This window comes from Heteronotia binoei, chromosome 21, assembly GCF_032191835.1.
Source record: "Heteronotia binoei isolate CCM8104 ecotype False Entrance Well chromosome 21, APGP_CSIRO_Hbin_v1, whole genome shotgun sequence".
In the NCBI taxonomy this organism is placed as follows: Eukaryota; Metazoa; Chordata; class Lepidosauria; order Squamata; family Gekkonidae; genus Heteronotia; species Heteronotia binoei.
Window position 1 is genome coordinate 35,913,528 of NC_083243.1, and position 23,529 is coordinate 35,937,056.

Consider the following 23,529-nt stretch of genomic DNA (forward strand, 5'->3'; position numbering starts at 1 on the left):
GCTGCAGAAAAAAGTGTGACAATGAAAGTTGTGTAGTCCTTTTTGGTTCTTGTTTTGGCTGGTTATGGTAAATGGTATGACACAACTTTTCCTGTTATTGAAACCCCTTCCATATGCATACACTGAATCTTACCTGCATAGGTCTGTCTTTGGTTTCAGATTGTATTCTTCATTACATCTGGAGCTGATGTTTTGTTACTTGTGCTGGCTGGACCTGGACTATACTATGGGCATATGAAATACTCGCAAAGTACAGTAGTACTACCAGGGCTCACCTTGGATCTCAATGTAGACAGTCCCATGCCTGTCATTTTCTCCCATATCAAAGCCTCAGACGTTTGCCAGTAGATGAAAAGCCACAAGCAAACATGGCTTTGAAATCTGATTTGACACATTCCTGGAGGATAGACCCATCAGTGGCTACTAGCCATGGTTAGTAAAGGGAACCCTGCACATTTTGAGTCAGTAAACCTCCGAATACCAGTGCCATGGGGCAGCATCAAGGGAAAGCCTCTGTTCTCTGTTGTCAGCCCTCCAGAATAACTGATTGGCTACTGGAGAGACAGGATGTTGGGCTGTATGGACTGTTGGACTGATCCAGCAAGGTCCTTCTTATGTTTCTTGGACAGAGAACTGTGTTCATGTGCCAAGAAAAATGGTCTGGCATATACCACTGTTTGGCACCCATGCGATGGTTTGCTTGCCTCTGCTAGAAGAATACTTTTCTGCCGGATCAGACCAAGAGATTCATCTGGTCCAACAACAGTTATTTCTCAGGTAGAGTGTTTTCCTTTTAACCCCCAGATGAACTCACTGAAGAAAAAAGAAGTGTTGGTACTGAGGCAAGGAAGGGCAGGGAGAGAGAGTGCTTGCATTTTTGCTTCTGCAGGTGACATAAAAATCGAAGTAGGGAGCTCATGACTCCTGTGATTAAGCTCAGTAGCCTCCAGAAATAAAAGAACATGGGGTGAAGTTATTTTTCAATTAAATTAGGCTTTACCATTCTAATCCAGTGGAACAAGAGGACCTATTTTTAGTAAATAACATCATTTTATTAAATGGCAGGCCAAGCTAATGCAAACCCAGAAGATTCTTTTTAAAATGATCAACTCAACCGAGGAAGCGAATTTTCCAAAACTATTAAAACTGGTCTTATGGGTAGTGTAAAATGGCGGAGAGTGTTCTTGTAGGAGAAAAGGCTGTTGAACTTTGTTTCTAAATAATTTTTTCAGTTTGTATTTTTGCTGTGCTGCTAAGGGAAGGTATAGATCAATTTTACATACCTGTGGTTTTAAAAAACATTAGAAGAGTCTATTGCAAAGTATTTTTTTTAATTTAGCAATGTATAATCCTGTAATGGATTGGCTGTAGAAAGTGGTCTGCTCTGGTGGAGGGGAGGGGAGAGGAGAGGGTGACTCTGGTGAGCTCCAAAATTACTGACCCACACCTGATTTGAACCAGAAATCATTTCTGTTTGCTTCAGCATTGGATTGATTGATAGATAGATGGCAAATTAAAAATCAGTTCAGCAGTCTCACTTGCGGCATGTTTCATGGTGATTGCCCACCTCTCTTTTGAAAGTGGTGCCTAAATGACATGTGTCCCCCTCCCATCGTCACCATAATAACTCTATGAACATAAACTCTTTTTTTAAGCTGCAAAAATTACTTTGGTTTTTTTGGTAACGGGATTGGGTGGGGAGAGCAGCCAATCCATTTCATACACTGTCTACTTCAGCACTGAACTTGCAGAACATGATTTTTTCAAAATTCAGCCATGGAGAAGAAAGGCATCTTTGGACGAAACACAGTAAGGACGCTTTGGTCTCACTGCTCTGAAAATGTTTCCTTTATCTTCACGCAGAGTTGTCTCATTAGAGTGGCTTTCCTTGAACTGCTGTTCAGGAGATAATTTTGTTCTGGAATGGAGAAAAGAACAGGGCTCTTCAAGAGGGAAGGTGAAATATGGCTTTGTTCCTCTCGCCCATCAAAATACTTAAGATAAAAGAAAACATCCACTTTGTGAATGCATTCCTAAGAAATAACTTTGCCTGCAAACATCTGAAGAGTCTTACTCTCAAGATCCAGTGGTTGGACTAGTAGAGTGCTTCAACTCATTATATGCATCACAAAAATCTTTCCTTTGATTGTAAGATAGGTGGTGGGGTAGTATTTAGCATTACTATTTCAGATTTTTAAAAACTGCTATACGCACAGTTTCTCCGTAATCCTTATAGCAGCCCTGTAAGGTAAATTGATAATATTATACCCCTATTGAGAATGGTACTAAGGCAGTGTGGTGTAGTGGTTAAGACTGGCAGACTCTAAGAATGTGGGATCTTGCAAAACAGCATAAACTATTTTGCAGATATCAATAATATCAGATCACTTCTTAGGTTGTGAAAATGGAGGGCCATGAATAATTTAGGGCAGGGTTATGGCTGAGTGTTAAAGCCAGGCCTCGGATTCAGCGGGAGCTCACAGGAACACAGCTCCTGAATTTTTCTAAGAGTTCCACCTCTTCCTTCCCACCTTGTCCATTGAATAGTAGGTGCAGCTGCATAACAACCCTGAATGAGCTCCACCACCTATTTTTTTACAAAACGACCCCTGGTGAGAGCATCTGCTTTACCGGCAGAAAGGCCCAGATTCAGCCCCTGGCATTTCCAGTTAAGAAAATTCTGGTCCTGTCCCTGATATGAAAGACCTCAACGTGAAACTCTAGAGAGCTGCTGCCAGTCAGAATAGATAATAGAGACCTTGACAGACCAGTGACCTGATCTAGTGTAAAGCAGTTTCATGTATTGTGGTCACCTATTTTCAGGCAAACAGAATACGCAATAACTGGTCTCCATATGCTGATTCAGGCTGTTCAGTTTAGAGCAAAAGTTAAACCCAAATTGTAATAAATAGAAATAAAGGTAGCATGAGTCGGCCATAACTAATCTGTGATTGTTTGGATTGTCAATGTGGATAGACATTGAACCCATTCATGACCGCCGACAAGGGCTTTTTTTGAGCAGGAATGCAGTTCCAGCTGGCTTGGTTGCCAGGAGTGTGGCCTAATATGCAATTGAGTTCCTGCTGGGCTTTTTCCACAAAAAAAGCCCTGCCTCCTACCATGCTATAGTTGAAACCAGGGGTCCCCAACCTTTGCCTGCGGGCACATTTTGAATTCTGACACAGCACGGTGGGTACAGCAATAAAATGGCTGCTACAGGAGGTGGAGACAGCCACAAAATGTCTGCCACAGATTAACTTCAGTAATACAGTGCAGATCCTTGTGCTGTGGTGGCAGCTGCTGCCAAACCAGCATTTTTAAAAAATCCATATATCCAATCAAAACTCCCAGTAGTCACTGAGAAGCCCCGCTAGCCAAAAACTCTACCTGGTCCCATCCACTTCCTGAAAACACTTGGTGTGTACCAGAAAAGGTGTTGGTCCTCTGATTTAAACCATGTCAAAAACTAATTAGGACTTTCCTTATGTTTACATTACACATGTCCTTTAGAAAGCTGCAGGCTTCAAAACATAGTTTAAGAACTTGTTAATACACTAAGGCCTAAAGGAGGGATGGTTAGGCTAAGATACTTCCAAGAGGGCCAGACCTCTGGTGGGGAGGGGCTTGCCCTCACCTAATGAAACAGACAGCAGAATGCAATGACAGCTGGCTTCCAGCACCAGCCCTGCTGAGAAGGGACGAGATGTTGGTTTGCCTGTTTTAGCACTTATTACCTTGCTCAAGTAATTTCCCTGAGCAAATGAGCAGGATATATTTTCTGAGGAAAAGGGTGAGAGACATAACCAAGACCCTGTATAATGGCATTCAGCACCATCTCACAGTGATGGGGAGCTAATTTCTAAAGCCAGGTCTCCTGAGAAGTGTCTAGGAGCGTGAGTGTCAGGGAAAGGCCAAGCAATCTATCCCTGCCCCTCCCCAAGCCTTTCAGGAGACATCCAGGCCTCAGGTAGCCTAAGATAGCATCCCTCCTGCCCTGACAATGGGCTTGCTCTTTGTGTTATGGGCTGGGACTAATGTCACCATGGAAACATCAGTGTTCTCTGGTTCCCTCAAGATGTCGTCAGCATGGAAGGGTATAGAAGAGATAAATGGTTAGTGATATTTGGGGTATAAATGCTGCTTCAACAAAGTTCTCAGTCGTGAAGATGTGTTCACATCAACAGGGGAAGGTTCAGAAACAGATGGTAGCCTCCTTGATTGGCTGCCCAAAAACATGGACGGCAAGAAGGACCAGCCACAGCTATTCCTAACAAGTGTATGTGGTGGGAGGAGAGATGACCCCCCCCCCCAGACTTGCTCTACAAGCATCTGGCTCCATGTCTATACATATGACAGGGTGGTAAGGGACCATGAAAGGTATGATTGTCAACCTCCAGGTAGTGCCCGGAGATCTCCCAGAATAACAAGTGAGCTTCAGATGACAAAAATCAGTCTTCCTCGCAGAAATGGCTGCTTTGGAGGGTGGACTCTACGGCAGTATACCTAGCACCGATCCGAGGGCGCATGGTGTCCTAGGCAGACTCATGGCCTGCTGTCCCCTTCCACAGCACCACCCGTGCCTCCTCCCCTCGCTGCCATGGCGCCACCCCCCCCTCCGGTGCCACCATGTCTCCTCCTCCCTTCCTTCCCCACCCCAGGTCTATTTCAATGCCCAGAATGGCAGTCGAGCGCTGCGCTCCCAGGCTATCTAAAGGCGCCCCCTCGCTGATCAGCTGATCAGCAGGTAAAACCACGTGGTGCGCTCACTGTCTGTCTGTGCCAGGGCATTCCAGCAGCAGGAGGGACCAGTGTTCTGAAAGGGCGTGGGGAGGAGTCAGCAGCAGCGACCGCCCTTTTAGGACGCTGGTCCTTCCTACTGCTTCTGGCTTGCCCTGGCACTGACAGTGAGCATGCCGCACAGTTTTACCCGCCAATCGGTTGGTCGGCAGGAGGGGGCACCTTTAGATAGCCTGAGAGTGTGGCGCTCAACTGCTGTTCTGGGCACCGAAATAGACCTGGGGCGGGGAAGGGAGGGAGGAGGAGGCTGGGAAGCGGGCAAACTAGGCATTTGCCTAGGGGGGAAGGCCGAATTCAGCGTCCCCGCCCTGCTGGCGCCCTAGGCAACTGCCTTGTTTGCCTAGTGGGCAAGCTGGCCCTGAGTATACCCCACTGAAATTCCTCTCCTCCATAAGCCCCATCCCCCCAGGCTCCTGGAATTTACAATCCCAGAATTGGGAACCCCAATGTGGGGGGTGGGGCTGTCACAGGCTTGTTGCCTTTGGTTCACAAAAACTTGGAGACAGTCCTAATAGGTTTTAATAGTCGGCATCATCTCTTTTTCTTGGCACAATATTGAAGTAAAACACCTCCAAGATTTCCCGAAATGTTGATGCCATGTGTTTAGATTTCTTTTTGTTATGGTTACACTTGTTTACAAAACAAAACTTTGAGGTGATCTGGTGTTCTGTGTTTAAGGCTAACTTTGGTGCAGATTATTAATTATTAGATTTAGTCGCCACTCGCCAGAAGGGTATCTCCTGGCAACTTTCAACACTAGGTTAAAACACCACAAAGACAAAAAACGAATATAAAATATTCACATTCAAATATTAATGTTGTGAGGGTTTTGTCAGCTTCATTTTTAAAAAAATGTGACCTTACTGTCTGTATGAGCATTTTATAGGTTATTTTGATTCTTTAAGCAGTCAGATTGATCTGTCACCATCTTGAAAGTTAGGCTGTAAATAAAATGCTGGCGCAACCAAACTCGGAGCATGGCTTTCTACGGCAGCCCTGCATTTCAGCTCTTGACCCCTTCATTCCTTTACCTCTGCAGTAATCTTTTTTCCTAAAGCTAACAGCATGGAGGAATACAGTACTTCACATGGTGGATGTTTCTCCTCTCAAGTTTCTGTTGTCTTTATGGAGCCTAAAAAGCTTAAAAGTTAAACTCAGAGCAGACTGTTCTAGTTTTACTGCTTATATTATTAAATTCTCCAAGCGAGTGTTACTTCTTTCTGGCAAGGGGCCACAGGTTTGTGAACAGTCCTGGCTGTATGTTGTGTGTAATTATTATATTTATAATCTTTTACTGCTCTCTAGATGCTCAGAAAATTCCCAAGCACAGATTTGGTAATTTATATAGGCTGAAGGGCTGATGTTTTAGATTTGTACCGACTTCTTTGCTGCGCCATTTTCACAAGAGTAAGGTGCAAAGAAAGGCATGGTCTACCCGTTTTATGGAAACTGTATAACATTTATGGAGTCGGCACGGTGCTACAAACTGGAATGGTTTGCAGGCACTACCAGCATTCGGGAATTCTACAAAAAAAAAAAAAGACGGAGTGGGAGGAAGGGAACAAATGTGTGAAAAATACTAACAAGTGAAAAAAATGATAGCATGCACAGCATCTTTGGAAATTTATACTTGCTGAGGAATGAACACTTTCGTTGGCTACAAAGTTCAGTATGGCCAAACACAGTGCCATAAGGCATTTTCTGAAATGCACATCTACAATCTGTAAAGCATACATATCAAAACTTAATGGGAGTATAGCACACTTTTTTCTAAAACTATTAAGAAAACAGGTAAGATCTTCTTTGTGGTTTCTGTTCTTCACACCCATGGGATAGAGCGCCTGCGCCGATCCCCGAATCGGTATCTGAAAAGCCCAGGATTTTTCCGCGCTTGGCGCCAATGGGCATGCGCAGGCGTCCCAGTACGCATGCTCACCGGTGCCAGTGCGGGGATCCCGCCAGTTCCTTTCTGACCACTGCGTGGAGAGGTTCACCTTTCGTGTCCCCGGTCAGTGAGATATCGGTTTTTGCCTTTACTCGTTGTATATAGCCCGTTTGTTGTTTTCTTAGAGTAGATAGTTAGATAGTTAGTAAAAAAAAAAAGTTTGTGTGTGTGTCTGTCGGACTGCCCTCCGGGGCCTTCCCCCTCGTTTGTTTTCCCCCAAAGTTTTTTCCCCTCTGAGGGCTCTGAGCGGGTTTTTAGCGACTGGAGTCTATGGAAAGTTGGTGGGGGGTTTTCAAACGTTGCCGTTTCTGCGGGAAGAAAATTGCGCCCCCCAGACGGCCATTCTCTGTGTCTTCTCTGCTTGGGTGAAGCGCACCGTGTGGAGTCCTGCCCACATTGCCTCCGCTTCTCCAAACAAACGAGGAAGAACCGGGCGGCGCAGCTTTCAGCGGCTCTAACCGAATCGGCACTCCGCCCACAAAGATCGGCATCAGGCCTGTCGGCATCGACCATGGCAGATACCCAGCCCCGACGGTCACATCGGCCGATGTGACCCCGGGCGTGACCAAAATGCCGACTGAGCGAGGCTCCTCCACGAAACGATCCCATGACGGATCAGTGGAAACGCCCGCTAAGAAGCGTCGGGATGACTCGGGGACCCGAGCATCTGCCCCAAAGAAGGCCAAGGAGAAGCGGAAGAGGCCCCGCACTCCATCGCCATCGCACGACGTTTCGGCACCGACTGCCCCGCCGAGGAAGATCCTGGTGTCCCCGCGCCACAGCCCTTCGGTATCGAGAGGCAGTACCCAACAACACCGTCTCTCAATGTCTGAGCAGGAGATCGATCTCACCCAGCAATCCTCGTCATCCGGGTCGCGACGTCACAGCAGGAGCGGGTCGATCTCAGAAGTGGAGGCTTCGGCGCCGATTGATCCGTCTCCCCCGATGGAACCCAGAGGCAGACGGGAGCTAGAGCCCTCCATGGCACCACGCCGTTTCCCACTGCTACCATCGTGGGAGCAGCATCAATGGCCGCCCTCCTATCCGTATCCGTACCCTCCTTATCAGTGGTATCCACCGAGGGAGTTTGCGGAATGGGATCAACAGTCCGAGGCATCCTGTATGTCGAGGCTGTTGCACCATTCCCGAAGACCATCGGCATCGATCCCTCCATAGAGGCGCACTACATCAGTGGCTGAGACGTCGATCCGCTCGCCAATCCGGGAATCGACGCCAATCCTTTCTGAGCACCGGGAGTCTTCTTCATCGGACTCTGAGAGCGGTGCCGACACCCAGGAGGGTGCTTTGGAGCCTTCGCCTAGGTCCCAGACGACCGAAGATCTGCCGATTTCGCCATCGGAGGATCTGAAGTCCTATGGTGACCTAGTGAAGAGGATGGCATCCTCCCTCTCCCTGCCTGTGACGCAACCACAACCCGTCGTGGATGATAATGTCTTCGACATTATGCAGAGGGACACATCTGTGAAGGCAGTGAAGGAGCCCTGGAAGAAACCATCTTCAACTCCAGTGTCATCCAGAAGGCTGGACCACATGTACAGGGTCCAGGAGACGAGGGCTGAGTTCCTTTTCACCCATCCGAAACCGAACTCAGTAGTCGTCTCTTCTTCATCCAAGGCACGAAAGGTCCACTCATCCCCACCCGACAAGGAGGGAAAGAAGCTGGACAATATGGGAAGAAAGGTTTATTCTGCAGGGGCCCTGGGAGTAAAGGTATCTAATTATGCGGCTTGCATGGCTAGATACCAGTACTCCATATGGGAACAACTCACCCCTATTCTCTCTTCCCTGAGTGAGGACAAAAAGGCGGCTGCCAGGAAGCTGCAGAAAGAAGGCTTTGCTGTGGCCAAGCAGCAATTGGCTGCAGCAAAGCACATGGTGGACGTGTCGGCAAAGGCAATCACGTCCGCTGTGTGCATTTGTCGGCACTCCTGGTTGAGATCAACAGCCCTGCAGCAGGACACTAGGACTTTTGTTGAGGACTTGCCCTTCGAGGGGGATGGCCTGTTTAGCACCACCACAGACAGTGCCCTGTAGGAAATCGACAAGAGCCTGAAAACCTCCAGGAACCTGGGCGTGCAGGCCACCTCAAGGGCTCCTAAGGCGAAGCAGTGGCACAAACCGTGGGCCAAGAAGCCTTTCTAAAAATTTTCGCCGGAACAGCAATGGCGACCTCGCTCCACCCAGCCTGACAGACCATCATATTCAGGCAACAACAGGAACCGCTTTGGTTCTCAGGCTACTGGCAAGTCTCAGGGTGCTCGCCCTCAGAAGCAGGGCCTTTGACTTTCTTGTGGCATGCGTCATTGCCCCCACTTCAACATCTATCCGCCTCCACCCTTTCCTATCTGCCTGGGAGTTGATCTCTACAGACAGGTGGGCTCTGTCCGTCATAGAAGAGGGCTACAAGATAGAGTTTGTGCAGATTCCGAACCAATCCATGGTGATCACCACTCCCCCTTCCCCACCTCTGCTGGAGGAGGTGAACAATCTCCTACAGAAACAACCATAGAGAGAGTTCCAACAGAGGCCAGGACGGGAGGTTTTTACTCTCGCTACTTCCTGGTCCCCAAGAGGGACGGGGGCTTAAGACCAATTATGGATCTTCGGAATCTGAACAAATTTATTCTGTACCAGAAGTTCAGAATGGCCACGCTGCAAACAATCCTACCCCTCATCAATCAAGGGGACTGGATGGCGACCCTGGACCTCAAGGATGCCTACTTCCATGTCAGCATCCATCCAGAGTTCAGGCATTTCCTCAGGTTTGCAGTGGGTTCCCAGAACTTCCAGTTCAAAGCCCTTCCGTTCGGCCTGTCCACTGCACCTCGGGTGTTTACGAAGATGATGAGCGTTGTGGCTGCCCATCTCCGTCTCCAGGGAGTTGTCGTTTTTCCATACATCGACGACTGGCTTCTTGTGGCGAAGTCGAGGGAAAGTTTTCAAAGATTTCAGGTTTTCACGGCTGGTAACATTATTAGGGTTTGCAGAGTCTTTCGGGATCAAGTGCCGTGTTCTACTGGAGAAAGTTTTCCTTCCAGACGTTTCGTTCTCAGCTGCGGAGAACATCCTCAGTGGCGTTGCAGCCGGAGCAGGCGCTCAGACCTTGGCTGCTGTGCATTGAGACACCTTTACCTCTGCAGTTGTTTAGGCTGCATCCACCATCAAGATCGCCCCCACAGTTGTGGGACTTGACTTTAGTGCTGGACAAACTAACCCGTCGCCCCTTTGAGCCGATGGCCACGTGATCTTTGCAGCTCTTGTCATGGAAGACTGCATTTTTGGTTGCCATCACATCAGCACATCGTGTTGGGGAGTTCACGGTGATGCGGTGTGATTACCCTTATCTTGTTTTTAGAGAGCCTGGGGTTTCCCTGGCTCCGGACATTAGTTTTCTTCCAAAGGTGGTCTCTCAGTTCCACCTCAATTTAGAAGTTTGGTTGCCCACTTTTTACCCTAGCCCTTCCTTGGACGAGGTACGTAGGTTGCATGCTCTGGACGTTAAGCGTGCTTTACTGTTTTATTTGAAACATTCAAAGGTTTTTCGTAAGGACAAGCAGCTTTTTGCTTCGTATGCTGCTCCCAAGATAGGTTTCAGGATTTCGTCTCAGAGGCTCTCAAAATGGCTCACTGAGACGATTAAACTCTGTTATTTGTTGGCGAAGAAGCCACTACCTGGGCCTGTTCGTGGACACTCCACTAGAGTGATGGCCACGTTGGTGGTGTTCCTGAGAGGGTGTCCCTTTCTGATGTCTGCAAGGCTGCCACCTGGTCTTCTCCGCATGCCTTCATGAAGCACTACGCGCTGGACGTGCATGCTCAGCAGAGGACTCGGTTGGGAACTGCGGTGCTGCAAGCTGTCTCTTCCGGTTGACCGTCTTCCCGCCTCCAGGTATGCTTTGCTTGCTAGTCTCCCATGGGTGTGAAGCACAGAGACCACGAAGAAGATAGACAGGTTGCTTACCTGTAACTGTAGATCTTCGAGTGTTCATCTGTGCATTCACACTTCCTGCCCTCCTTCCCCACTGCTGACGGTCTCCCTCCAGTAGGGGCTTCCAGCGGTCAGGAAGGAACTGGCGGGATTCCCGCACTGGCGCCGGTGAGCATGCGTGCTGGGATGCCTGTGTATGCCCATTGGCGCCGAGCGTGGAAAAATCCTGGGCTTTTCAGATACTGATTAGGGGATCGGCGCAGGCGCTCTATCCCATGGGTGTGAATGCACAGATGACCACTCGAAGATCTACAGTTACAGGTAAGCAACCTGTCTTTTGTCACATGTAGATGAGTGGCTGAGTGTACTCATCATGGCAAACTCAGACTTGCTGGTGTGGACCTCCCCAGATATCTCCTTAGCACAATACAAACTCCATTGTTAACCCATGGTATGCCAAAAATGTGTGCTTGGTACACTGGGGGTTAGTTTTGAAAGAGATTTATTTAAAATATTGTTTTTATGTTGTACAGGAATTCTGTTGTGCTGTTCCAATTCTGTGGAAAGGCAGGGAGAAATGTTGGCATTCCCCTCCCTCCTCCTGCCCAAAATAGATTTTTGATGTAATTTGGTGGATTTTATTTTTAACAAAGACATTCTATATTAAAAGAGGGGGGAAAACCCTCTTTGGTTGAAGCAATTACTAATCCATTCATGCTCAGAATGAAATTGTTCATTTTAAGACTGCTACCTCAACAGGGGGGCCTGAGATGGAAAAAGGGCCCTGAGAAAGGGGCCCACCTACTGGCACCTTCCTGGCCCTACCTCCCCTAGGAAAGGGGGAACAGCAGCTTGCCTGCTCATATGAACATATGAAGCTGCCTTATACTGAATCAGACCCTTGGTCCATCAAAGTCAGTATTGTCTTCTCAGATTGGCAGCGGCTCTCTAGGGTCTCAAGCTGAGGTTTTTCACACCTATTTGCCTGGACCCTTTTTTGGAGATGCTGGGGATTGAATCTGGGACCTCCTGCTTCCCAAGCAGATGCTCTACTACTGAGCCACTGTCCCTCCCTTAATCACTGCTCCACCCCCTAGGGGAGGAAGGAAGATGAGTCAGCCTTCCTGCCCAGTAAGCTACCTCTATCCAAGCCCCACATTGGATCAGTGGGCTGGGGGCCTCTTTTGTTTGGGCCTTGGGCATACCAGGCAATGCCTTTCCTGGGCTCGGTGGGCAGGCCCTCCTTACACAGACAGGCTGGGCGCACCTCTCATGTGTTGGCTCTTCTCGTCACTGGGCTGGCCTGGCCCAAGTGGGGAAGGGAGGGTATTGGCCCACCAAGAGAAGTCTGTGTGGCCATAAAAGCAACCTTAATTCACAAGTGTACCTGGATGGTATATACCTTTCGAGAGGACCATATTCAAATTTGTGTGTATATGTGTATGTGTTAAGTGAATCAATGACCTTCAAAACATCAACTCAGGTCTTGCAAACAGACCCAAGAGAGGAACTCTTCATTTCCCTATGCTCTTCCCCATCCTGGAACCTAGATAAAGGCCAATTTTATACAAACAATATGTGAAAACTCTTCTTAAATTGTGCTCCTTTTGATGGCATTTAGGGGGTTGAATGTCTGAGCTCTCCTTGTGTGTGTGTGTGTGTGTGTGTTAAGTGCCACCAGGTTGCTTCCAACTTAAGGTGAGTTTATGAATTAATGTCCTCCAAAACATCCTTTCATTAACAGCCTTGCTCAGGTCTTGTCAACTGTGGGCTTTGGCTTCCTTGATTGAGTCAATCCATCTCACATTGGGTCCTCCTCCTGCTGCCTTCAACTTTTCTTAGCCTTGTTGCCTTTTCCATTGAGTCTTGTCTCATCATGTGACCAAAATATGGTAGCCTCAGTTTAGTCATTTTAGTTTCAGGCTTGATGTGAGGGGGGGACTTACCGGGAGAGGGAGGGAGGCCCAGGCTTCATTGCCAGCAATGTGGCAACATCACTTCTGGCATGCTCAGGAAGTGATATCACGTTACCAACTTCCAGGAGACACTCTGATATTTGGTCAAAATTCTATGGTAAAAGCCATTTTTACCATAGAGTTTTTGCCTAAATATCAGACCATTGCCCCAGTATTATGATGAGATTATGTCATTTCCTATGCGCACTGGATGTGTTGTAGGCACATCACCAACAACAACACCTGGACCTCCATCCTGCTCCTGGTAAGTCCCATCTCTTACCCATTACCAGGTCCTTCCTGGCAACCCTATTTCAAGTTCAGGGTCAGGAAATTTCTGGAGACCTTGTGGGTGGAGCCTGGGGGGGATGTGATTGAAGAGGGGAGGAACTTCACAGGACGTAATGCCATAGAGTCCATCTTCCAAAGCAGCCATTTTCTTCAGCCTGACAACCAGCGGAGAGTGTGTGTGGGACTGCCGTCACGATTGCAGTGACTTCACTTTTGGGACAATGGGTAGCTCTAGGAATCAATGGAAAATCTATGATTTTGCCATAGAGTTTCTGACGGTTCTTAAAGTTATTGCTGGTACTAGCTAGAAGTGATGTCATCACACTTGATGTCAGTGTTTTAAAATTTTTAATTCTTTTTTTTTTTTTACATTGTCTCCTGCAACAGCTGTAAGTGGTAACGGGCAACAGGAAATGAGGGCAGCGCTGAGCCTGTGGTGCCAGAAACCAAAGCTAGATGTCATTCCCTCATTCATTCGTTAATTCTTAATACCAGCTTTCCCTCTTTAAAGAATTTGAGCAATGTCTTTCTTTCTTTTTCAGTGGAGAGGGAGAATGTACAGAAAAGAACATTTACCCGATGGATAAATCTGCATTTGGAAAAGGTAAGAACACAAAAGAAGACTGCTGAAATTAAGTGTGTTGGCCTGTACTCTACCAGTTCAGTCCTCCAATGGAAGTGGCTCATAGAAGACTTCAAACGTTATTGAGCAGAGCGGTAGTATACAAGCCATTACTGCTGGAAAGTGAGGTCTATGGATGCTTCAGTATCTGTTAATTAATGTGGATGTTAACCATCACTATTCAGTATTTATATAGAATTACAGAGTTGGTAGGGATCTCCAAGGTCATCTAGTCCAACCTCCTGCACAATATAGGAGATTCACAAATACCTCTCCCCCCATGCCCAGAAGATGGCAAAATAATAATAATAATAATAATATTTTTTAAAACCCTCTAGGATCCCAGGCAAAACTGGCCTGGAGGAAAATTACTGCTTGGCCCCAAAGTGGCAAGTAGTATAACACTTTCAGCATTCAGAACAGTTCAAGTAAAAGTCCATAGTTGTAATGCAACTCAAAGGATATTAAAGATATCTTTGTGCATTTCAATCCTGATCTTCTCTCTTTGCAGTGCAGTCCCCCACTGGAAGTGAAAGATTTGTTTGTGGATATTAAAGATGGCAAAATTTTGATGGCTTTACTGGAGATTCTCTCAGGGCACAATTTGGTATGTATTTTTTAAAAAATAATAGTCAGGGTCATAATCACCTTGTACTGTGGAAGTGTTGTGTTGTTTTAGTCCACATGTGGCTTGTTACTTTCTGAAAGAAATAGAAATAGTTTATTGTAAAGGATCTCCATATTTGGACAGGAAGCAAAGAATAGGAATTCTAGCTACCTGTCTAAGCTAGGATGTTGAAAACACCTCTTGCCTGCATGATAGGTACTGGAAGAGCAGATGTATGCCAGAAGGAGGGGAGATCCTATGAGAAGCATTCTGGGAAAACAAAGAGATAGCAGTAGAGCAGACAAGAGGAAAGATACAGGAACCGATCTATTTAGCTTTGCGAGCTCCATTGCTCCCTTCTGAACAACTTGTGTGCTCTCTGCGAGGGCACAATGCACAGTCCTCCATTTTCAACAAAGTCAAGCTTGAAAGGCTTCTTGCAGCTAAAGACAAGATCAGAATTGTATGGGGAGCCAGACAGCCCAATCTTTTAAATCCTAGTTGCAGTGTTAATTGAAATTGTTAGCTGAATGGATCATGTTACACTTAAAAGCCACTGTCCCACTCATGCTTTGCACCAAGTTCTTGTGCTTGGCATTGCATCATGAATCGATCGGATCCTTATTTACTTTCTATAATTAATCTTTCTGGCTCGTCTTACATCGAAATGGTAAGAACATAAGAGAAGCCATGTTGGATCAGGCCAATGGCCCATACAGTCCAACACTCTGTGTCACACAGTGGCCAAATTTTTATATATATATATATATACACACACACTATATGAAGCATATGAAGCTGCCTTATACTGAATCAGACCCTTGGTCCATCAAAGTCAGTATTGTCTACTCAGACTGGCAGTGGCTCTCCAGGGTCTCAAGCTGAGGTTTTTCACGCCTATTTGCCTGGACCCTTTTTAGTTGGAGATGCCAGGGATTGAACCTGGGACCTTCTGCTTACCAAGCAAATGCTCTACCACTGAGCCACCGTCCCTCCCCACTGTGGCTAATAGCCACTGATGGACCTCTACTCCATATTTTTATCTCCCCCCTCTTGAAGCTGGCTATGCTTGTAGCTGCCACCACCTCCTGTGGCAGTGAATTCCACATGTTAATCACCCTTTGGGTGAAGAAGTACCTCCTTTTATCCGTTCTAACCCGACTGCTCAGCAATTTCATTGAATGCCCACGAGTTCTTGTATTGTGAGCAAGGGAGAAAAGTACTTCTTTCTCTACCTTCTCCATCCCATGCATAATCTTGTAAACCTCTATCATGTCACCCCGCAGTCGACGTTTCTCCAAGCTAAAGAGCCCCAAGCGTTTTAACCTTTCTTCATAGGGAAAGTGTTCCAAACCTTTAATCATTCTAGTTGCCCTTTTCTGCACTTTTTCCAATGCTATAATTTTCTTTTTGAGGTACGGTGACCAGAATTGCACACAGTATTCCAAATGAGACCGCACCATCGATTTATACAGGGGCATTATGATACTGGCTGATTTGTTTTCAGTTCCCTCCCTAATAATTCCCAGCATGGCGTTGGCCTTTCTTATTGCAATTGCACACTGTCTTGACATTTTCAGTGAGTTATCTACCACGACCCCAAGATCTCTCTCTTGGTCAGTTTCTGCCAGTTCACACCTCATCAACTTGTATTTGTAGCTGGGATTCTTGGCCCCAATGTGCATTACTTTGCACTTGGCCACATTGAACCTCATCTGCCACATTGACGCCCACTCACCCAGCCTCAACAGATCCCTTTGGAGTGGCTCACAATCCTCTCTGGTTCTCACCACCCTGAACAATTTAGTGTCATCTGCAAACTTGGCCACTTCACTGCTTACTCTCAACTCCAAATCATTTATGAACAAGTTAAAGAGCATGGGACCCAGTACTCTTGTCATGATAGGCATCCTCTTGGCAAGTTCATCTCCCCTTTCCCCAAGTACTTTCTCCACCCTCACTGGAAAACAAGTGATACGAACAGGGGTCATTTTGTAGAAAAATAGGTGGTGGAGCTCACCCAGATTTTGTTATGCAGCTGCACCTACTATTCAATGGACAAGGTGGGAAGGGGGAGGTGGAACTGTCAGAAAGGTTCAGGAGCTGCACTCCTGTGAACTCCCACTGAATCTGAGGCCTGGATACAAACCTCAGGAAGGAAAACTTGCGATGTGATAGACTCAGTTCCTTCTGCGAGGTATATTAAGCTAAATGGCTGAGGGTGAGAAATTTGCTTTGGGGCTGCAGCATCCTCACAGTGAGATTTATGTATAGACCAGAAATTACAATGGATGAATTTCAAAAAAACAAAATTTAAACCTAACATCCCCCTAATTCGAACAAGCACCCAGGGACTATAGTTACAAGGTCTGCGTCATGCATATTTTACGCTGCCCATCCCACAAGAAGTTCTCGCACACTTTTTGTATTGTGACCCGTGCTCTTTCTTTTACACCCGAGCACAGGAAATGCACTCCCAACTTCCTTAGTCCATATAAAAAAGAAGTTACTTCTTGGTGTAGGAATAACATACAGCAGGCATACATTATAGCCCTGGTCGCAAGTTACAGCGAATCCATGTGTATTGTACCCTTGATTTTTCTTTATACGTGCATAGAGTAATGCTTATGCAATGTTCAGTGCATGTGCAGCTGATCATGTGATTGCAACAGCACATTTATCCAGGTACTGGTCTTCACTTTCATTAGTAAAGTGAACACATGTTGACCCTTTCTTATAAAGATATGTACACACTTCAGGGTTGCAAGGCCTATGTCTGGGAACATGATAGGGCAAGGCATGGTGAGGAGTGTTGTGCATGATATGGTGATGTTGTTTCCAGTTGAAGACCTCAGAAATGACCTGTGTTGAGCGATGCTCTAGGAATTTCTTCGCACTGCGTGGCAAAAATCGCAGTGTCTGGGAAGATTCCTGAAATGGTGCTTCGTGTCGTGATGTCACTCCTGGGTCCATGCAGCATTGCATAAATCATATATACCCATCATATATACCCATCCCCATATATGCCACCAGCTGGGGACAGAAAGCACCACACAAAATGTGTGACTATCTCACATGCAGGATTGACTTCACGTGGGTTACTGTGTGAACATGCACAGGGAAGCTGCAGCCAGTCTATGACTTTATAAAACTGACTTACATTTGTTATATTCAGGGGAGCATTAAATTTGTGAAAGCTAAGTCTTCCTCTCCCTCTTACTTAAAAGCCTTCTGTTGCAGCGCTAAGAGCTAGAACAAGGGTCTTGAACTTTGTTGAACCTGTGGGTGCTGTTGGATTTTTGAAAAAGGGGAGGGGGGACTGATCACCAAATGTCTGCCAAGAGAGAGGCAATTACAATTTTTTGGAACGTTTTAAGCCAAGTGACCTTCTTCCTATGATGGCAGCAGCTGTCTCTGAAGTTAAGTTTTTTTTGCTTCTGAAGCACCTCCTGTTCTAACAAGATGGAGGAAAACCAGAATCGGCTCTTTAGTTTAGGGAAGCAACAGCTGGGTACTGGCCACAGCTGCGGGCATCTGTGGGTCTCATGTTGGGTACTGCTGAGCTAGAAACTTGCCTTTAAAAAAAGGGAAACTTGCATGTGCTGAATTCCAGGGCCTAGCTGGATGCATATAAATAAGAAAAATACTTCTAGCCACCTACTTCAGAGACTTATTGTAAAAAATTGTTCTTTTTTTTACCTAAGCAAATTCCTTTGTTACCCCAGATCCCCATGCAGTGTATTTAAGAAATGGATTGGGTTATGAAAGTTTAGAACAATGTATGCATTCTGCTGTGTTATACTGCTAGGCTGAGATACAGCAAATGAGAAACACCAGCTCACCTAAATACCTGCCAGAAGTAGCTATCGTAAGAGGAAAAAAATAGACTTTTCAGAGGGCATAGGTGATTATGCAAAAACATTGCCCGATAGCACAAAATCTAACACAAATGTCAAAATAATGTTTTTCTTTTCTTTTTTTTTAAAATAAGGAACCTTCTTATACAGATTGGAATAGATCCAGATCCCCTTGTCCCTCCCCAATCATTGTCATATCAAAAGGATCTGTGGCCTTGAATTACCTATCTGCATGATTGTTTCTTTGTTAGACTGCAAAAGGCTTTTACTGCCTTGTGCTTTTCACATGATGCCTTGCAGTTTCTCAAAGGCTTATTACCTTGAGGCTTACAATGACACCAGTTCTGTTTATGTGATCCATTAAATGATCTCAAGGCATTATCTTTTCCATCCATCCTCTCTCTGTGCAGTTGGGGAGGAAGTCACTTGCAGAAGCATTATGTAGGCTGATAAGGGCTAAATAGGCAAGAGAAAATGAACTGATCATAAATACATTGCATATAGTGTGGTCCTGATGGCAGTAGCCACTTAAGAGCGGAGATCTGTTTTATCTACAAGTAAGTGCAGTAAATTGCAGGGGCAGAATTAAAAAATAGTGGAAATTGCTTATAGGGATTTAATTTTTTAAAAAATATTCCTTGTTGTAGCAAGTGATTAGGATTGACAAATTCCAAGGAGGACTAGAAAGTTGGCCAAAAGATTTCACAGAATTACAACCCATCTCCAGATGGTGGAGGTTTGTTCACCTGGAGAAAATGGCTACTTTAGCGGGTGGACTCTGTGGCATTACATCATACAGAGGCCCCTCCCCTCATTAAACCCCACCATTCCCAGGCTGCAGCCCCCAAAACTCCAGGTATTTCCCAACCAAGAGCTGATCATCCTACAAATCGATGGTTGCTGTTTTTTTTTTAAAAAAAAACACTCGTGACATACCCTTTTGCAAAATGATTAATTAAATGAAAGTCTTGGGTCTATGCTCCATGGCTTGGTCCCTGACTGTGTAAATTACTTCAAAAAGCAGCTGTTTAGGTTGGGGTGTGTGTGTGCAGTATGGATTTGGATCATGTCACTGGGAGAAAGGGGATTTAAACTGTTCTTCCTCAACAATTTTGCTGCTTAGAATTGGACCCCTAGCCTGTTTTGCCTCCATTGGAGGAAAAAAAGGTACTCTCTTTTTTCCCATACAGGGGTATTTCCATTTGGGGGAAATGGGCAGCAGCAAAAATAACTTTTTCTTCTCCAGAATCCCACTCCACATTGGGGAGCAGAAGGGACCCCTGTGGCTGCTTCTTGTGCTTTCATTGTATGCTTGGGACTGTGGTCATGGATCTTTAGCACTTCATGTACCTTGACTATTATGGTTGTTACCTGAGACTATTCATGACTTTAAAAAAAGAAATCCTCACTGTCAAACTTAATTTTCACCCTACTCTGCTTCCTCTTTTCTTAGCTGCACGAGTACAGGCCGTCAACCCATCGCATTTTTCGACTGAACAATATTGCAAAAGCCCTTAAGTTTTTGGAGGATAGCAATGTAAGTAGCTCAAAATCTGAGAGCATATTCTTCACTTTTCCCAATACTTGTTGCCAAAAATTGGTTGTTGTTGGCCTTCCTGAGTAATGTGTAGGCTGAAGAAATAGGACTTTGATTGATATTGAGTCTAGAAAGTAATAGATATAATATAGTATGCAGAGTGAGGGGAAACTCCTACAGACTCTTAAAAATAAATATATATGTTTTTTTTAAAAAAATGTAATATAAAATGTTCAACCAGAGTAAAGGATCAAGAGCCTTATTATTAAAAGAAAATAACAAGCAGTACCTATAATCTTTAATGAGTTCTCACTCAGTTCGCTTTAAAGGTTAGTAACTTGAGTCATCTGATTCTAAGACTCTTGCATCACGAGTTTTATATTTCTCTGCTAAATTATCAAAGTCGTTCATTTGAGTTCCCTTCTTACAGATCAAAATCTAGAGAGGAAATATATGACTTTTGCAAGCAACAGGTTGGAACTTTGTGCTCCTCTGGTGTTGCTGTCTAGGGTATTTTTATATGCTACACTGGAGCTTCTGAGTGTTATGCAAAGGCAGAGAGATACAGATGTTCCCTGTCTTTTGAGAGGACAGAATATGTCCCAGTTCAGGAGGGGTTTATACATTAAGTATTTTTATTTCGCTTTCCCACCCCAGCTAGGACTTACAGTGGCTTACAAAATTAAAAAAATGCATTTTAAGCTGTAAACATATGAAATACAATCCAACACCTTGAGCTGATATTGATTCCACTAACCTGGCTCACAAGGGGCCATAGTCTGAAAGCCATAGAGCCAAGTCCAAAAGCTTTCACCTCTGAAGATAACCAGACTTTAGCATACCTGTAGCAAGGATAGACAGAAGCTTAGGCCAGGTCTTATACAGCTGACTTACTACACATCTCCCCTCTTTCCATGAGTCATGTAACTCTGGTGGGTAGAGAAAAAGGCAGAGGAAGGCAATAGCAAACCACCTGATTTCTTACTTGACTTGAAAGCCCCTTATTAGAGTTGGTATAAGTCAGCTGTGACTTGATGGCACATATGCAAGTAGGGATGTTGGGATAAGAACATAAGAATTATAGAATCATAGAGTTGGAAGGGACCTCCAGGGTCATCTAGTCCAACCCTCTGCACAATGCAGGGAACTCACAGATACCCCCGTAAATTCACAGGATCTTCATTGCTCTCAGATGGCTATCTAGCCTCTGTTTAAAAACCTCCAAGGAAGGAGAGCCCACCACCTTCAGAGGGAGCCTGTTCCGCTGAGGAACCACTCTAACAGTCAGGAAGTTCTTCCTAATGTTGAGACTAATGTAAGAGTCCTGCAGGATCAGGCCAGCTGTCCATCTGGTCCAGCATCCTGTTTCACACAGTGGCCAACCAGTTACTATGCAAGGCCCAACAACAGGGAATAAAAGCCAAGGCCTTCCCCTGACATTGCTTCCTGGTGCTGGGATTCAGAGGTTGACTGCCTCTGAATATGGAGGCTCCATTCAGTTTCCATAGCTAGCCATGGATAGACCACAGCCATGAATCTAGTTCCCTTTCAAAGCTGTCTGTGCTTGTGACCATCACTAAATCTTCTGACAGTGAAGTCTGCATTTTAATCACTCGTAAAATATTTCCTTTTGTCTATCCTGAAACTACTGCCCATTGTGGGATGTCTGTGAGTTCTTTGGGAGAGGGGAAAAAAAGTTCTTTCTGTCCACTCTCTTTACCCAGGCCATAGTTTTATATATCTCTAACATATCCCCCTCCAGTGGTCTTTTTCTAAACTAAAACATCCCACATGCATATTTAAAAACAGCAGAATTCCCTCCAACAACTTTAGGCCTATAGGCTGCATTCCAACATCACGGGTTTGTTCATTATATGTACAAGCCTGAAACCCTATTCTTCCACATTCCCTCCTTGTTCCCTCCTCACCTTCATCTGCCATGCACAGATTGAAAATGTCCAGGTTTAGAAAGTCCTTGTTTCATTCACAGTTGAATGTGATACCAGAATTAGGATGGTTTTGACAAAGGGATTCTATACCACTTTGTTTATAGACAAGAAGCAAACTGCAGCTTGTTAAAGCACCCCAGTTTGAATGTTCTGTCAGGTTACCATTAGATCGAAGACTTCCTGAACCTGGAGGAAGTTTAGGAAACAGCATGAGGACAGGAAGTCAGGAGCAGTGTTTCCTCTAAACTGAGTTAGCGTGAGCTAGCTCACAAATTTTTAGCCTCCAGCTCCCACATTTTTGTCTTAGCTCAGGAAGGACAATAATTTATGCGGTAGCTCACAACTTTAATGCCAGTAGTTCACAACTTTAAGGTCAGTAGCTCACAAAGTAGAATTTTTGTTCATAAGACTCTGCAGCTTAGAGGGAACATTGGTCAGGAAACATAGGAGCCTCAGGATTTCTGGTATGTTCATGTATCGAACCAGTCACAGCTTCCAGTCTGAATGCCATCACAGACATGGCCGTAGCTGCAGTGTCATTGAATCAGGAACCTGCGGCAGGTTGAATGACGTATTTTGCTGAGCTCCTCCCCTAGTATCATTGAACTTTGCATGTGCTTTTGACATCACATTTAACCCACACATCTCGTTGCTAAGGGCTTTACTATGTCATAGTCACTTGCACCAACTTAAGGCAGGGAGCTTTCTCTGGGCAAGCTAAACTTTTTGAAGGAGATGGACTGACTCAATCTCCAGCCCCTTCTGTGGGTGCCTACGACCATAGACTTGTAAGTGGCTCATGCTAGGAACCATTGAAAAGTATAAATAGTGCAACCAGGATCACTGATTTCCTGATCCAAAGATAGTCCCTAAATCGTTAGTAGCTGCCTAATGGGGAGGTGTTTGGCAGTGATGTAGTTTCTCCCGTCACATCACAAAGAGCAGCATCTGTGAAATTCCTTCAGTGTCTCTAAGGCCTCTTTGGGTTCTCTATCTACAAGACCCATGACATAGTTCCAAGTTTAGAGAATCCGTAGGGGGGCTAGTGGATAGAGAAGTTGGGCTTGAAACTGAGAGTAGTCCTGTAATTGCGTACCTTTGCAGGAACTCACAATTTCACCCCCACCCCTCCCACCCTTGTTTCACCTTGGGAATGATAGCGGACCATCTCTGGCAGCAGCAGGAAACAAGATTGTAACACAGTTTGCAAACAGAAAACAGGTTTTATAGATTTGAGGTTTAAAGGGTGGCAAGATTAAACAATTCAAAGTTTTGTCCTTTAACTGAGACTAATTTCCCACTAGTCTTATGCCGCTTTCATGCTCCTCCTCTCTGCGGGGTTTTCCGTCGGATTTCACGCTATCTGCCCCAAGGCTGCAACTAGTTTCACATTTTTTTGCACCGCAAGCAGAAATTAGTTTTTAGGGGATCTTGTTTGCTGCGCGAAAGAGGCGGAGCGAATTGCAACCCCAGAGCAGATAGTGTGAAATCCAACGGAACTCCCTCAGAAAAGAGGAGAGTGAGAGCGGCATAAGGCTATTGGAAATCGGTCTGAGTTTGTAATATTGCTTCAGAGAAATGATTCATCAACATTGTTGGGATTGAAATCTCTATAGTAAACTGTGGGCTAAAGGATTATATAGTCTTATTTCTATTTAATCAAATTTGAGCAGAAAGCACAAAGTGAAAGGCAGTTTGTCATGATATCTGGTTATGCAGAATTCAAGGGTTTAGTGAAAAGGCTAAATATTCCTGCATGTTTCATTACTTAGAAACACTGTGCTACTGGACTTCAGGCAACATTCAGTTTTGTCTAACTGAGGAATATTATGACGTTGCCATCTGGGATAAACTGGGATCTCAGACTTCTGATAGAAATGCCACCCGAGCAACTTGATCATACTTAAATATAAAAAAGAAGTATAAGAAGCTTTCCAATAAGGCAGATGTATTGATAGCTGAGGTGCCATAATAGTTGAGAGGGTTTCTTTTTAAAAGCGTCCCATTTGCTTTGGAAGTG

The 23,529-nt window shown here is 45.3% G+C and overlaps 1 protein-coding gene across 1 annotated transcript in view; it reads left to right on the forward strand.

Annotated features, from left to right (window-relative positions):
* The window catches only part of CLMN (calmin), a 104,046-nt gene that overhangs the window by 60,174 nt on the left and 20,343 nt on the right, over positions 1-23,529 (forward strand). Inside the window, exons 2-4 of the mRNA XM_060262839.1 lie at positions 13,480-13,541; positions 14,071-14,166; positions 19,477-19,560. Of these exons, the coding sequence (XP_060118822.1) occupies positions 13,480-13,541; positions 14,071-14,166; positions 19,477-19,560 (242 nt within the window). The remainder of the gene's footprint in view (positions 1-13,479; positions 13,542-14,070; positions 14,167-19,476; positions 19,561-23,529) is intronic.